The sequence below is a fragment of the Lepidochelys kempii genome, chromosome 11 (assembly GCF_965140265.1).
Source record: "Lepidochelys kempii isolate rLepKem1 chromosome 11, rLepKem1.hap2, whole genome shotgun sequence".
Lineage (NCBI taxonomy): Eukaryota > Metazoa > Chordata > Testudines > Cheloniidae > Lepidochelys > Lepidochelys kempii.
Window position 1 is genome coordinate 68868015 of NC_133266.1, and position 17524 is coordinate 68885538.

Here is a 17524-nt window from a genome sequence, read left to right on the forward strand (position 1 = left end):
CCCAAATAGTGGCAGTGATGGGAGACTTTCACACTTATAAAAGATTCACTGTTATCATTCTATAACAGCTATCACAAACTGCTAGGAAAACTGACCCGAACCTTGGCCAGAGAAACTTGGTTTTGTTTCCATAGTGATTATTCATTATTTTCCATGATGACTTGATTAACACACACAGTGTCCCTTGTCAGCTTCTTGGTTTCCTTAAACAATGTGTTGAAGTTCAGTCAACATACTTTCACGTAGCGGTCTTTCCAGGACACAGACGCTTTCTCCATTTTACAGTTGGTTCGGCCTACTACCAGAGTCTGGTCCTTCCGTTTGGCCTGGCTATAGCACTAAGAGTGTTTGCCAAGCACATGGCAGTAGTCGCGGCCTATCTCGGGCGTTGGGGTATCCAAATTTACCCGAAACTCTGCGACTGGCTTGTCAAAGGCAATTCCGAGGCTCAGGTCCAACATGACATCACTGTACTACAATCACATGCCGCTCCTTGAGACTACTGGTCAACCACAAAAAGTCCACGTTAGTTCCAGTTCTAAGGATAGAATTCAGCGGGGGCATGCTCGACTCAACCCGGGCAAGACCATTCCTGCTGTTAGACAGGTTTCAGGCCCTGATGGACCTCATCACGGAAGTGTCCGCATTTCCCCTGACAACAGCGAGGGCATGCCTACGCCTACTAGGCCATAAGGCAGCTTGCACATACGTGGTCTGCCATGCCAGACTCCGTATGCGGCCCTGCAGCAATGGCTGGCATCGACCTATTCCCAATCCAGGGACAACCTGGAAAAGATCATAACCGTTCCTCTGGCAGTTCGCACCTCGCTGCGGTGGTGGACCGATTGCGAGAAGGTTCTGGAAGAAGTCCCATTTCACAGTCCCGCTCTATCTGTAGAGCTAGTGTTGGACGCTTTGGAGCTTGGTTGGGGGGGCACACCTTGGACATCTCCGGACCCAGGGGATGTGGACCCTGCAGGAGACAACATTACACATAAATGTAAAGGAGCTCAGAGTGGTCCAGCTGGCCTGTGGGGTCTTCCTGCCACACCTGTCAGGCAAAGTGGTGAGAGTCCTGATGGACAATACAGCCTCAATGTTCTACATCAACAGGCAAGGAGAAGCGCGCTCTTTGGCTCTCTGCCAGTAGGCTCTCCATCTCTGGGACTTCTGCATTGGCCACGACATCCATCTGGAAGCTGCTCACCTCCCTGGCATCAGAAACACCCTAGAAGATCACCTCATCAGGGACTTCTCCTCTCACCATGAGTGGTCGCTCCACCCGGAGGTCGCCCTCATGATCTTCCAGAGGTGGGGAATTCCCTGAGTAGATCTGTTTGCCACCAGGCAAACCAGAAAGTGCCATCGGCTTTGCTCCCGGTAGGGCCTGAGGAAAGTCTCCCTCTCCGATGCCTTCCTCCTGTTGTGGGCCGAGGGTCTGATGCATGCGTTCCCTCCGATCCCTCTGGTCACCCGGGTCCTAGTAAAGTTCAAGAGGGACAAGGCACAGGTTATCATGATTGCCCCGCGTGGTCTTGCCAGCACTGGTTCAGCACGCTCATGAACATGATGGTGGCCCCTCCCTGGCCCCTTCCCTGCTGTCCGATCTGTTCTCTCAGGATCATGGTCGGCTCCTACACCCCAACCTCGAGTCTCTACACCTCTCAGTGTGGATGCTTCGTGGTTGAACCCGGAGGAGAGTACCTGCTTGGAGGAGGTCGAGCAGGTCCTCCTGGGAAGTAGGAAGCCATCCACGAGACTAACTTACCTGGCCAAGTGGATGAGGTCTTCCCGCTCGGCGTCGGAGCGTGGCATTTCTCCCTCGCATTCTTCAGTTGAGTCCATCTTGGACTACTTACTGCAGCTCAGGAACCAGGGTCTGGTGCATTCTTCCATCAGAGTGCATCTTGCAGCCATCTCTGCATTCCACCAGCCAGTCCAAGGTCAGACAGTCTTTTCTCATGACATGACTGTCAGGTTCCATGACAGAATGAGGAGTAATGGTCTCAAGTTGCAGTGGGGGAGGTTTAGGTTGGATATTAGGAAAAACTATGTCACTAGGAGGGTGGTGAAGGACTGCAATGCGTTACCTAGGGAGATGGTAGACTCTCCTTCCTTAGAGGTTTTTAAGATCAGGCTTGACAAAGCCCTGGCTGGGATGATTTAGTTGGGGATTGGTCCTGCTTTGAGCAGGGGCTTGGACTCGATGACCTCCTGAGGTCCCTTCCAACCCTGATATTCTGTGATTCTATGAGGAGCCTCGAGAGGCTTTACCCGCAGGTACGGGCCCTTGTCTCGCAGTGGGACCTTAACCTGGTCCTCTCCAGGCTCAGCGGCCCGCCTTTTGAGCTGCTGGGCTCCTGCTCCCTTTCCTATTTGTCCTGGAGGGTCGCTTTCCTGGTGGTGGTGACCTCGGCGAGACAAGTCTCAGTAATTAAGGCCTTGACCTTGGAACCGCCTTACACAGTTTTTTATAAGGACAAGGTCCAGCTGCGGCCCCACCCAGCCTTCCTGCCGGTGGTGGGATCTTTCTTCCACATGAGCCAGGATGTATTTTTGCCAGTGTTTGGTCCGAAGCCGCACAAGACTGCTGAGGAGAGGCGTCTGCACGCACTGGATGTCCGGAGGGCCTTGGCTTTTTACTTGGAGTGTACCAAGCCTTTCCGTAAATCGACCCAGCTCTTCATCGCTACAGTAGATAGGAGGATGGGCCTTCTGGTTTTTTTGCAGAGGATTTCCAACTGGATCACCTCTTGCAGAAGGACCTGTTATGAGCTAGCAAAGGTCCCCCCGCCACCAATCGTCAGGGCTCATTCGACTAGAGCGCAGGTGTCTTTGGCGGCCTTCCTGGCACACATCCCGATCCAGGACATCTGTAGAACTGCAACATGGTCCTCAGTCCACACGTTCACATCTCATTATACCATCACTCAACAGGCTAGAGATGACGCTGGGTTCGGCAGAGCTGTATTACAATCTGCACAACCATGAACTCCTACCTGTCTCAAAGGAAACTGCTGGAAGTCACCTAATATGGAATGGATATGAGCAAGCACTTGAAGAAGAAAAGACAGTTACCTTTTCCATAACTGGTGTTTTTCGAGATGTGTTGCTCATGTCCATTCCACAACCCGCCCTCCTTCCCCGCTGTTGGAGTTTCCAGCACAAGGGAACTGAGGGTGAGGGGAGACGGCAGCGCCCCTTATACTGCGCCATACGGGCGCCACTCCAGAGGGCACCAGAGCTGCTCCCCTATTGATACTGCTGAGGGAAAAACTTCCGGCACCAGTGCATGACGAGTAAACACATCTAATGTGGAATGGACAGGAGCAACACATCTCGACGAACACCAGTTACAGAAAGGTAACTGTCTTTTCTCCCTTTTTCCAAACCCTTTTGTTTTCTGGCCCTGAAAATGAATGATAGCATGCTAATTAGATCATTTCTGGTGAGGATGACTGCTCACCACCACATTCTTAAGAATTCTAGGCTATTTGTGCACCTTAAACATCTGAAATTCCTACTCTTTTACTATAAATTTAAACAGTAATGTTCTGTCCTTGTGGAATACTTTAGTGACTTCAGGAGGTTTGCAGTGTTTACTAGCACTGATGACTTTAGAAACTCCATTAGAAGAAAGTGCTGAACAAGCTAAAATATTATTCCCTAATGTTACTTTGCTGATCTGTATGATTAAAAATAGATGAACAGAGGGTGTTTTTGTATAAAATACATAAATGGGGCAGTAAAAAAACTATTCATCAGATAATGCTGACACCATGTCCTCTGCCAGCTTTTGTAATCGTAACTATTGACAGAGTTGTTAAGGTATTATGTATTACCATACCTCATCATTTTGACTAAGTTCTGAGGGACCAGAGTAGTAAACAAGCTAAAATGCATCCATTCATTCAACCTTTTTTTATAAGCGAATATTGCAAGATGTTAAATGAGCATAAAATGCATTTTGTTTTCTATGCCATAGTGAGAAGGGTTTATTTCTCTGAGGGGTTGTCTGCATGGCCAAAAAAGGTGTGTGTTTAGATTAGGACAGCTAACTCACCTTAGCTCTCCAGGTGTAAAATCCTATAGCAGTCACAGCACTGTAGTGAGGTGAACTAGGTGAGGTCAGTCTAAGGCTGGCAGGTACAGTGGTGACTTTATCTCATGGTAAAAACTACAGTGCATCTTCTCTAGTAGGAGTTTACAGTGGGCTGCCTAACGTATAAGATACCTTGCTGTATAAAACCCATCTTTGTTAAAAATTGAAGACATAGTCTGAGAGAAGGTTTAATAGGAGCTCTGTTTTACAGTCTCTGATTCAATTAACTGTAGTAATGTCTTATCACTTAATCTTGCTCGTTGTTTGTCAGCCCATGAAATTTGTAACTCGGGACACACACCTGTAGGCCAGACAGTCATGGAACTGGAGTTAAGGAAAATGTTACATCAAATGACTCTAAACGAGGGAGTCTCAGGGGGCAACACTTCCATCTAGTTTACTGATTTCTTACTGTGAATCTGTAATTGCACATTGATTGTCCCTATTCAGTTAAAGAAAACTTGGAGGTAGAGGCGAGCAAATAATTTGCAATGAATAATTAATTTGATAAATGTAGCCTCTTCTCCTACTTTCAGAATATTCACATATAGATCAGTTTTCTCAAATTTGATATTTCATGTCTATTTGACAGATATTTTGTCACATTTTTGTATGTTATGGATTGATCACGTACAGTTCACCGCGAGTACCTGATACTTCCTATTTGAAATCTGAGCTGTGGTGTTCAGTTTTTATTGGTGTGGTCAGTCACTCAGTCTTGTTTCTTTTCCTTGAACACAGAAGGGGTGAGTGCGAGTGTGAATATTTACACAAAATTTTAAAATGGATGTGTTTATGTTAACAGAAAAATTATTCACCATGTGCTACTTGTACTCGATGACGGTTTTTAAATGTCTCAGAGGTGCTTAAAGCCCTGAATAAGTGCTTTTTTGCATGTTATATACTAAAATAAATATTGGGAAAGTTTTAAACATTTTGAATATAAAGAAAAGCCACCCAATACTCACCTCCTTTCCTAGATTTAAGACTTTCCATCATTTTGCTGGGTTAATAGAAATGTAAAGGATGTTAAAATGTACAAAATATTTTAAGTACACATGACTGATTTTGTTGTTTTTCCTTTTCAGGATGTTGTTTGGGGATTGAACTCTTTATTTACAGTAAGTAAGACGATGCAATGCATGCAGCTAAATTTTGTTTTCCCTGTCAGGTGGTTTTCGAAGTTACTTGGTATAGACCTGATCCAGTGTCTCTTTTATAGTTAATGTTCGTGTTCCTCCTGTCTTTCGTGGTGTTTAATTAACCCCATTTATTAGCTAGCCATGGGGATTATCATACAGAAGGGCATATGCTGCCTTCCTTAATATTTTTTTGTATTTATAGTTATAAATCTATGGTTCAGCCTTTGGTAACGAGTTGCTTAGGGTTTTCCACAAATCCTAAATTCCTTCAGTGAGTTATTGTGCTGGGAATGTGAGGATTACTTTGGCAGATAACTGGTATTGCTGTAATCCTGAAAAGTTGAGGGTTGGGATAAAAAATTGCCCAATATAGGTTTAATTATTGACAGTTATAATCATTAAACACACGTTGGAGGTGTGAGGGGCTCTGAGGATCTCCAACCCCCAGAATGAGAATAGGGCCTGACACTGAATTAAAACATGAGATTGCTCCCATGGAATCCCACATGACATGAAAAGATTTGGCAGGCGCAGGAAGCCTGAGCCTCCTATTTACAAGAGGCAGCTACGAGAAGTGGAGGGTACATGTAAAATCCTGGATTAATGGCAGGAACAGGCAGAACTGGAGCTAGCAACCCTCACCTCAGATATACAACAGAAGCCAGAAACTGCCCCCATTGATAGATTAGAGGCAAGTAGAGATAGCCCTCCTCCCCTCTGAGGCAGAGGTGTGGGGCGTGACTGTTATGGATAACCCTTACTGCTGCCTGGTGGCAGTGGGAAGGTCAAGGGTGGAGAGCAGAGGGATCATGGTCAAGCTGGCCACCTGAGCTCTCATTGCCATCACTTCCTTCAACTGCAGTAAGGGTTACCCTAACTTCTCTAAAGAGCTACCCCAGTGCATAGTGAAGCACCTGGGACAGGGAGCAGAGTTGCTGGCTATGTCTGCCCAGCCCTGTTTCCTCAAGCCCCAGCTCAGATAGAAGGATTCTGTCCCTCATTTCCTGAAGGAGGAGCTGGGTAGCTGAACCATCACTGCTACCACCAGGAATATTTTTCTAAAGTTTGTTGAATAGACAAAGATTATGGCCACAGAACCCTGGGAAACTGAGAGCTTTCATGGGCCAATGAGGCTTAATTTGCCTGGATTAGGGCCTTTAGTAAATTAATTTATAAAAAGATTGGAGAGCACTTGACTTTTCAGTGCAGAGTAATTAGAATACAGCACAAATATAAATAACTAAAATAGGGTGAGTCTGGTTTAGAGAAACAAAAAGAGTGCAACGCTACAATAGGAATACACATAAAATATATATACAGGGCGAACATCTGAAAAGAGTGATGATCATGCATGACAGACTGCAAAGATTTGTAATGTCCTAGAAGACTCTCATCGTGTATCTTGGATTTCCCCTGTGCATATGCTCAAAGGCTTTTTGTAAATAATTACGCTTTTAAAAGCTGATGTGGGCTTGTTTCTAGAAACAAAGGAAGGTAAGTGAATGATTGAGAGTCTTGCTCAGCTTTTGGTTTGGAGAGAAAATTGAAACTTTGTTAGGGGAAAAAAAAAATCAATGACCATAGAGATTCATTGCCATGGAAGCAAATCCCATATAGTGGCAGTGATGGGAACCTTTCACACTTATAAAATGATAGCTGTTATAAAAGATTCACTGTTATCACACACTACGAGGAAAACTGACCTGTACCTTGGCCAGAGAAACTTGGTTTTGTTTCCATAGTGATTATTCATTATTTTCCATGATGACTTGATTAACACGCTGTCTCTTGGCAGCTTCTTGGTTTCCTTAAACAATGTGTTGAAGTTCAGTCTTTCTGCAAATACAGCACAAATAATAGTGCAGGTGATACATATTACAGACACTGCAAGCCGTGCCAGTAAGCTGTAGAATGCACTTGCAGTGTTCTCAGCTAAAAGAAGACAGCTGCTTTTTTCTGAGGGAGGAATTACTGAGTGATGGATGTTTAGAAGTAAAATTTAAAATGACTATATTTAACCCTTTTGTACAGTTTGTGTATATTCATCCTCAGCACCCCCATTTCTTTCTTTCTTTCCTTCTTTCCACTAGTTTTCCTGGATTCACAGAACAAAATTTGGAGGAAATAATACTGAGGCTATGTGATGTGGCCCAGCATTAGAATGTCACACCCTTTGTTGCATCTAAGCTGAACTGTACAACCAGAGAGAGTGAGCTAGAGCAGCATGTTAAACTGATGTCTGTGATGAGTAAGCAGTGGCAGGAAGCTCCAGAGATTCTTCTGCCTGCAGCAATTTGATGGGTGGGGAGTAATGTGTAGGGATGTAGAAGCAGGGTAGCAGGGACCAGATCATGGTGGGCAGAGATGGGAATCATGAGCAGTTACAGGCATCCCAGCCTCACACTCAGAGCTGCTCTGTCTTCTACCTTCCATGTCCCTGCTTCTACCCTCACCACTCCCCTCCGGGTCTCTGCTTCTCTTGCCTCCACCACTACTACCCTATTCCTGCAGTGCCTGCTGCTTCCCCCACTCTTTTCTCCCCGTTTCCCCCCTAAAACCCTCCCTCTAAGGTCTGTCAGACTCCAGACGACACAATCTCCCCACTCAGGAAGTTACACTGCTGCCTCTAATATCTGTCACCAGCAGCAGGGGCGTCAGAGAGATTCCTCTGCCAGCAGCAGCAGCCAGTTTGTGGGGCTGATTTTCCTCTAAATCATATTTTTCTAGTTTTCCACTTTTCCCCAAAATCAATGATGCTCTGCCAATTGATGCCTAGAACATTCCTGGAAATTTTGGAATTGATCAGAGGTGATGTTCAAAAATAATCATGTGATATCCAGACAATCAGAAAAATGCCATCAAGTTTAGTGTAGAGCCTTGCTTCGCTTGGCCAACAATTTGTAATACAGGACACACACCTGTAGGCCAGACACTCATGGAACTGGAGTTAAGGAAAATGTTACATCAAGTGACACTAAATGAGGGAGTCTCAAGGGGCAGCACTTCCATCTAGTTCACTGATTTCTTACTGTGAATCTGTAATTGCACAGAGCCTTGCTTCGCTTGGCCAAAAATTAATCAAGGGTTGGATTGTGACCACCAGACTAGTTTGAATTTACCCCCCATAGGATCTAAACCAGAGATCTGCAGGTATAAAAGAAGCAATTTCTCTAAACCTACTGCACTTGCTGGCCTCATCTTATTTGTTTCATCACACTAAATGTATTTTCAACCTCTTACATAATATGATAACTAGATCATTATTTTTTCTTACTTAAAAAAAATTCCCCTGACTCTTTTCCAGGATCTCTTGAATTTTGATGATCCTTTGAATATTGAGGCTGCAGAACATCATTTGCGGGACAAGGTGAGTCAGCAACTTACTGAAAGCATTTTTTTTCCCCAAACCAGTATACATCTTGAGCTGACCACCTCCTCTGCCTCCCCCAGAGAGACACCTGTTTCTTGTGTAAGTCTTACACAACCCCTGCATTGCATGTTTTTTCATTAAGCCAGAGGGAACAGGAGGCTTTTAAGGATGGCGAGCAGTCCTGCTCTTGTCAAAACAATGCCCACTGATCCAATTTTTCCCATATAAAATAAGAACTGCACAAAACAAAATATGGTTTACCAAGGAACTAAATACTGGCCTAAGTAATAAAGAACTTAGAAAACAATGCATCTTAAACTGAGAATGTAATTGAAGATCTAAAGTTAATGGGTCTGTTTGAACCTAAACTTATAAGGATGAGTTAATTCTCTTGATATAGACTCTGTAATTGACCAGAACTATTTGTCTTTAATAGTGTGGGGAGAGAAACCAAACAAGCTGTTTCTACTGTTTTGTGGAGTCTCCAAATTGTCTTGTTCATCACACATTGTCTAGGGACACGCTGTAATTCATATATACATGCAGACTCTCTCATATGTATAGCAACTTCATTTGAACTAGTTTAAAATCAGTTCATCATGGAGGGTTGATGAAGGCACTTGAGATCTTCATGAGTCTTTAACATGATTTTGTGTGGGAGCCTTTGCAGAAGATTGGCTAGACATGTCCTGCATGGCTTCAGTTTCCCGTTTTAGCCTGAACAGTTGTGCTTATGGGGCTTTGGAGCTCTTATGGTTTAGTGTTGAATTGCAAATTAACCTCTTCTGGTTTTTTTGGTGGTGTTCAAGTTAAGCACGATGATTAAAGAAATTCTCCAGATTAATAGTGATCGGAAGAGTTCAATTAAAACAGGAAGTCAAGCAGCAAGTATAATTTCTTTAAGACAAGTGCCAGTGTATCTAGCTTAGTTTTCCCACTATTTCTTATAACAATATAGTACGGTAAATTCTGGTATAATCTGTGTTTGTGCTTTTTAGAAAAACAGAGTGAAGACAGCATGAAATTGGGAAAGTTTTAGTCCAGCCCCTGCCCTGAGTTCCACTTTTAAGGAATTTATTCCCTGGAAATAGGATAAAACCAAAAAGAGAACACCTTTTGAGCAGAGGATGTCATGGAGCTTTACTAGCCACTAAATAGGAGAGAAACTAGCCATAAATAAAAAGTCAAGAAAATGGAGCCAATAAAGCTAAAAAAGAGTGAGCCTGATTCTCTTCCTCCTTATGCAACTTGAGATAGAATTGTGCACTAAGATATAGTCATTTAAATCTGTGTAAACCCTCTGAGGCAGTGAGGCTACACAGGTGTCCCTGAAAGTATAATTTGGCATGTAGAGACTTCTCATTGTGAAGTGCCAGAAGGAAAGAATTCAGTTTGACTCTGATATTAGGTTGATTTTTACAAGGATTTTACCACTCTACTTACAAACAAGGATTTGCAATAAAATATGCTGAGACTATAAACATGGATACCCACAATACCATGCACTCTAAAATAAACCATGCCCATCATGCAATAATGTCTCACTTGTCAGAGAATGAAAAGCCAAGAGTTACTATCCTGCATCTCTATAACTATACTCGCAAATTAAAATCCACGGTGATACTAAGAAAATGGTAGTAATAGGATTTTCAGGGAAAGGTTTGTTTTAATAGCAATTGGGGAATGAGCAGTAAAGTTTGAAAATACATACTGCTATACCAGGCAGTGTCAAATGCTTCTTCAGGTGATATGCAGTGTAGTTGTAGCCATGTTGGTCCCCGGATACTAGACACAAGGTGGGTGAGCCAATATCTTTTATTGGACCAACTTCTGTTGGTAAAAGAGACAAATTTTCAAGCCATCCAGAGCTCCTCTTTAGGTCTGGAAGTACTTTCAGGATGCTGGGAGTACCTTTCCCAGACCTGAAGAAGAGCTCTGTGTGGCTCGAAAGCTTGTCTCTCAGCAATAGAAGTCGGTCCAATAAAAGATATTACCTCACCCACCTTGTGTCTCCAAGTGATAAGTAGTCTTGGGAAGGTTTATCGGGTTAAAAATCTTTTAATTTTTGAATGAATTTTTTTTTTTTCCTATTCTGCAGAGGTTGAAAATTTTCTCTAAAGCAATTTTAAAAATTAATAAATTTCCTACTCAGGTAGGTTGATTTGTTGTAGCAGTTGCATCTTCAGTTCACTTTTCCATCATGTTGCATCATGCAGAGGCTGCTTTAATTTATGAATGTACAGCACAGTGTTGGAGGGCTTCTCAGGAGGTTCCTCGCTGACAGCGACACTGAGATGACTCAGCTGCAGTGGCAGAGGATCTATACTAGCTAATGGTGCATCATCATCATGCCAGCAGCCAAGGTAGATAATGGCTGCCACCTAAGGGGAATAAAAATGTTTACAGTAAACAGAAATTAATGTGCCTGGCAGGCAACCTCAGAGTGAGAGATGAAGAGAAGTTTGTGATGGTTTGGTCTGTCTTTGGTATAGATGCCTCATGTAGTGTACATGTACTATCGTGAAGTTAAAACTCTGCAGTGTTTTTGTCCTGTCGTCTCATGTATTTTTAGAAATGTTTTCAGACCGTTAAGTTATTGAGAATTTTAATGAATAATTTTTATTAATGAGATGCTTTTAGACATGTCTTTAATTTCAAGTGTAGCCCTAGGGTCTGAAACAAATGTTTCAAGAAAAGAGCTTTTGTAGTTAGTATTGTGTGTGTTTGGCTTCCAGCAGCAACAGAAATGCACATTAAGCGTTCCCTTGTGATTTGCTAAAGGAAGCAATACAGTATATTATTGATGTCATTTTGCTGGATTCAAATTTGAAGTGCTGAGACCCTCTTGCTGCTAATTTGGCTAAATATGCCTGTCTGATAGGAGTAGTAACAGCTAATTAAAAGCCAGCCTCTGGTTATTTATGTAGAAAAACTGAAGCTTATATATCTCATTAGGCTGGGGTAAGTCATAACAAAGATGTCTGCCCTCTCACCGGTTCTGGAAAAAGTCCTTCAGTAGTTTGTGTTAAGGCACAAAATTTGAATCCTTACTATTTGATTCTTAGCAAACAAGTGTTGTATTGTAGATATAAGCAATAAGGAAATGCCTCTGAATCTGTTATAAGATTAATAGTAACAGATTTTAAGGCCAGAAGGGACTGTTATAATATTCTAGTCTGATGTCCTGCAAAACAGAGACCGTAAAAGGTCACCTAGTAACTTTTGCATCAAGCCCATAACTACCAGTATTTATTTAAAGACTTCAAGTGATGGAGAATCCACCATGTCCATAGGTAAGTTGTTCCAATGGTTATTTACCCTCACTGTCAAAAACGTACATGTTATTTCTAGTCTGAATTTGTCTAGCTTTGGTTTTCAACTATTATGCCTTTTTCTGCTCGATTAAAGATCCATCGATTATCAGAAATCTCTACTCTTGCAGATACTTGTAGATTATCATCAAGGCACCTCTTAACCATCTCTCTTGCATGAACTACATAGATTAAGCTTCTAAGTCTCTCACTCTTAGGCAGGGGTCTCAAACTCTCATGACCACGAGGGACACATGAGGACTAGTACATTGGCGCGAGGGCCGCATCACTGACCCCCTACCCTGCTGCCCCAGCCCTGCCCCAACTCCACCCCTTCCATGAGGCCTCACCCCACCTCTTCCCACCCCTTCCCTGCCCCCATTCCAACCCCTTCCCCGAAACCACGAGACCATGTCAAAAGCTTTGCTGAAGTCAAGGAACAACACGTCCACTGCTTTCCCCTCATCCACAGAGCCAGTTATCTCGTCATAGAAGGCAATTAGATTAGTCAGGCATGACTTGTCCTTGGTGAATCCATGCTGACTGTTCCTGATTGCTTTCCTCTCCTCTAAGTGCTTCAGAATTGATTCCTTGAGGACCTGCTCCATGATTTTTCCAGGGACTGAGGTGAGGCTGACTGGCCTGTAGTTCCCAGGATCCTCCTCCTTCCCCTTTTTAAAGATGGGCACTACATTAGCCTTTTTCCAGTTGTCCGGGACTTCCCCTGATCGCCATGAGTTTTCAAAGATAATGGCCAATGGCTCTGCAATCACATCCGCCAACTCCTTTAGCACTCTCGGATGCAGTGCATCCGGCCCCATGGACTTGTGCTAGTCCAGCTTTTCTAAATAGTCCCAAACCACTTCTTTCTCCACAGAGGGCTGGTTGCCTCCTCCCCATGCTGTGCTGCCCAGTGCAGTAGTCTGGGAGCTGACCTTGTTCGTGAAGACAGAGGCAAGCAAAAGCAGCATTGAGTACATTAGCTTTTTCCACATCCTCTGTCACTAGGTTGCCTCCCTCATTCAGTAAGGGGCCCACACTTTCTTCTTGTTGCTAACATACCTGAAGAAACCCTTCTTGTTACTCTTAACATCTCTTGCTAGCTGCAACTCCAGGTGTGATTTGGCCTTCCTGATTTCACTCCTGCATGCCCGAGCAATATTTTTATACTCTTCCCTGGTCATTTGTCCAATCTTCCACTTCTCGTAAGCTTCTTTTTTGTGTTTAAGATCAGCAAGGATTTCACTGTTAAGCCAAGCTGGTTGCCTGCCATATTTACTATTCTTTCTATACATTGGGATGGCTTGTCCCTGTAACCTCAATAAGGATTCTTTAAAATACAGCCAGCTCTCCTGGACTCCTTTCTCCCTCATGTTATTCTCCTAGGGGATCCTGCCCATCAGTTCCCTGAGGGAGTCAGAGTCTGCTTTTCTGAAGTCCAGGGTCCGTATTCTGCTGCTCTCCTTTCTTCCCTGTGTTAGGATCCTGAACTCGACCATCTTATGGTCACTGCCTCCCAGGTTCCCATCCACTTTAGCTTCCCCTACTAATTCTTCCCGGTTTGTGAGCAGCAGGTCAAGAAGAGCTCTGCCCCTAGTTGGTTCCTCCAGCGCTTGAACCAGGAAATTGTCCCCTACACTTTCCAAAAACTTCCTGGATTGTCTGTGCACCGCTGTTTTGCTCTCCCAGCAGATATCAGGGTGATTGACGTCTCCCATGAGAACCAGGGCCTGTGATCTAGCTATCCCAGAGTGCTCCATTGTTACTGCTCTGGACAGCACTTTGAGCTCCAATGCACTAGCCAGGTACACAGGAAAAGCCCCGGGAACTTTTGAATTTAGTTTCCTGTTTGGTCAGCGTGGTGAACTCAGCAGACAGGTGACCATGCAGTCCCCCCAGAATCACAAACGAGCTCCAGAATGGATCGAAAGGGAGACACTGGATCTGACTGCTGTATGGTGAGAAACATCTGTGCAGGCAGAACTCTGATCAAAAAGAAGAAATGCAAATATATTTGCCAAAATCTCACAGGGCATGTTGGAGAGAGGCTACAACAGGGACACACAGCAGTGCCACGTGAAAGTTGAGCTGAGGCAAGCCAACCAAAAGATAAAGGAGGCAAACAGTTGCTTCGGGTGAGAGCCCCATACATGCCGCTTCTGTGATCAGCTGCATGCCATTCTAGGAGGGGACTGCCCCACCGCTGTCCCTGGACACCTGCAAGGGGGGAGTCTCACGCAACAGGTAGATGGATTTTGTGGATGAGGAAAAGGAGGAGGAGAATGCACAGCACGCAAGCAGTGAATCCATTCTCACCGGCAGCCAGGACCTTTCACCACCCTGGAGCCAATAGCCTGAAGGCAGGATCCCCAACCCTGAAGCTGGAGAAGGCACCTCTGGTGAGTGCACATTTGTAACTACAGTACAGGGTTTAAAAGCAATAGTGTTTAATGTTTGATTTGCCCTGAAGAATTGGGATGCATTCGCGGCCAGTACAGCTACTGGAAAAGTCTGTTGACATGTCTGGGGATGGAGCGGGAATCCTCCAGGGACATCTCCATGAAGCTCTCCTGGAGGTACTCTGAAAGTATTCTGGAATCATTGCAGCACAAAGCATGGCAGCGAATGGTCCTGGGTTTTGGTCACATTCAAGCAACTTTCAGTCTATATCTTTCTGTGTTGGCTTCAGGAGAGTGATATCATTCATGGTCACCGGGTTGAAATAGGGGAATTTTTGTAAGGGAACAGTAAAAGGACCCCATTCATGCTGGGCTGTTTGCGCTTGGCTAAAAGGGATCATCCCAGAGAATAACCACGCGGTGGGGTGGGGGGAGGTGTGTGCTGCACATCCACCCAAAAACTGCAGCCCCTCCTTTTAAATGTGAAACCCAACCCATTGGTTGCTATGGGAAAAGATGGCACTGCAGTTTGAAACCATTCCCACATGTTATGCATAAGAAGCCCAACCCCGCATACCCTTTGCCTTACTATGGCTGTATTCTAGTGCCCATCTGTGTGTGATGTGTCACCATAGCCGCAGGCACTCAGTATAAAAGGCAAAATGCGACCTTGTACCTAAAGCACATGTGCTGTCTGCTGTGAATTGCTTGATTCACTGTGAAAGTCTCCCTTTTGTTCTCAGAAATGTATCATCTTAAATTTTACTCTCCCTTTTTATCTCCCCCCAGGTGCAAATGTTTCTAGGCTCCCCCTATCATCTTCATCCCTGAGGTTACTGCAGATTAGAAGGTGAAAAAAATGCACTTGCGATGACATGTTTTCCGAGCACATGCAGTCCTCCTGCACTGATAGGGGACAGCTGTTAGAGGCTAGGAAAGCAGTAAGTGAGCGTGAAGAGCAGAGGCAGGAGTGCGAAGAGCATAGGCAGGAGGCGATGCTAAGGCTAATGGGGGAGCAAATGGACATGATGAAGCGTCTGGTGCAGCTACAGGGAAGCCAACAAGAGCACAGACCCCCGCCGCATCCATTGTACAACTGCCTGACCACCTCCCCAAGTTCCATATCCTCCTCACCCAGACGCCCAAGAATGTGGTGAGGGAGGCTCCGGGCACCCAGCCACTCCACTCCAGCGGATGGCCCAAGCAACAGAAGGCTGTCATTGAAACAGTTTGATTTGTAGTGTGGCCACAATAAGCAATGTGGCCTTGTCCTTCCCTCCTCCCCAACCCCACTCCACCTGGGTTACCTTGTCAGTTATCTCCCTTTTTTAAAATTAATAAACAAAGAATGCATGGTTTCAAAAGAGTAGTTACTTTATTTCCAAGGGGGGAGGGTGGTTGGCTTACAGGGGGCGGGTTTGCATCAAGGAGAAATACGCACAACTGTCACACCATAGCCTGGCCAGTCATGAAACTGGTTTTAAAAGCCTCTCTGATGCACAGCGTGCCTTGCTGTGGTCTTCTAATCACCCTGGTGTCTGGCTGCTCAAAATTGGACACCAGGCGATTTTATCTCAACCTCCCACCCTGCCATAAACGTCTTCCCCCTTAATCTCTCAGATATTATGGAGCACATAGCAAGCAGCAATAACAATGGGAATGATGGTTGCGCTGAGGTCCGACCTAGTCAGCAAACAGCGGCAGCGAGCTTTTAAAAGTCCAAAGGCACATTCTACCACCATTCTGCACTTGCTCAGCATATAGTTGAATTGCTCCTTATTACTGTCCAGGCTACCTGTGTACGGCTTCATGAGCCATGGGAGCAAGGGGTAGACTGGGTCTCCAAGGATAACTGTTGGCATTTCAGCATCCCCAATGGTAATTTTCTGGTCTGGGAAGTGAAGTCCCTTTTTGCAGCTGCTCGAATAGCCCGGAGTTCCTAAAGATGCGAGCGTCATGCACCTTTTCTGACCATCCGACGTTGATGTCGGTGAAACGTCCCTTGTGATCTACCAGTGCTTGCAGCACCATTGAGAAGTACCCCTTGCAGTTTATGTACTGGTTGGCAAGGTGGTCCAGTGCCAAGATAGGGATATGCGTTCAGTCTATCGCCCCACCACAGTTAGGGAAATCCATTGCAGCAAAGCCATCCACTATGACCTGCGCATTTCCCAGAGTCACTACTCTTAAAAACAGAATGTCAATGACTGCATTGGCTACTTGGATGACAGCAGCCCCACAGTAGATTTGCCCACTCCAAATTGATTCCCGACTGACCGGTAGCAGTCAGGGGTAGCAAGCTTCCACAGGGCTATCGCCACTCGCTTCTCAACTGTCAGGGCAGCTCTCATCTTGGTATTTCTGCGCTTCAGGGTGCGGGAAAGCGACTCTCAGAGTTCCAGGAAAGTGGCCTTATGCATGGGAAAGTTTCGCAGCCACGGTGAATCATCCCATACCCGCAACATTATGCGGTCCCACCACTCTGTGCTTGTTTGCCGGGCTAAGAATCAGCGTTCCACTGTATCAACCAGCCCCACCGCCGCCATGATGTCCCAATTGCCACAGCCCATGCTTTCAGGAACATCTGTGTCCATGTCCTCATCAAAATCGTCCTCGTGCTGGCATCTCTTAGCCCGCTTCTGCATATACTCCAGGATAAGGCGCAAGGTGTTGACTATGCTCACAACAGCAGCAGTGAGCTGAATGGACTCCATGCTTGCTGTGGTATGGCGTCTGCAGAAGAGCAGAGTTGCAGTGGAAACGGTGGATGACGACGGATGCCACGAGAATAGATATTTATACAGAACGACGAGAGGACCTGTGAACTGGATTCATGGCACCAGGAGAGCAGAGTTGCAGCGGAAGCAGTGGATGATGACAACATGGAGAAATTTGCTATTGAGACCGAGCTCATTTACAAAAGCAGGAGAGCAGAGTTACAGCAGAAGCGGTGGATGATGACTGTTAGCAGTCGTACTTCACCGTCTGCTGACAGCAGGACACAGCAGCGGTGATGGCTATTTTTAGTGCCGTAACTCAAGCCCAAGTCTGTAGACCCAGGCTCTGAGACTCTGCTGCATGGGTGTGGGGTGTTTTGTTTTGTTTTGTTTTTGTTTGGCCATATAGACCTATACTAAAGCCCCGGATTTGTTAAATGTCTTACATGTATGATAAAGAACACAAATATATACTGAACAGCA

At 45.0% G+C, this 17524-nt stretch overlaps 1 protein-coding gene across 3 annotated transcripts in view; it reads left to right on the plus strand.

The window, feature by feature from the left end:
• Positions 1 to 17524, plus strand: part of UBE2F (ubiquitin conjugating enzyme E2 F (putative)) — a 125984-nt gene that overhangs the window by 75156 nt on the left and 33304 nt on the right. For all 3 annotated transcript variants that reach the window (XM_073306748.1, XM_073306751.1, XM_073306749.1), the window contains 2 exons: positions 5191 to 5223; positions 8549 to 8611. In XM_073306748.1, the coding sequence (XP_073162849.1) occupies positions 5191 to 5223; positions 8549 to 8611 (96 nt within the window). The remainder of the gene's footprint in view (positions 1 to 5190; positions 5224 to 8548; positions 8612 to 17524) is intronic.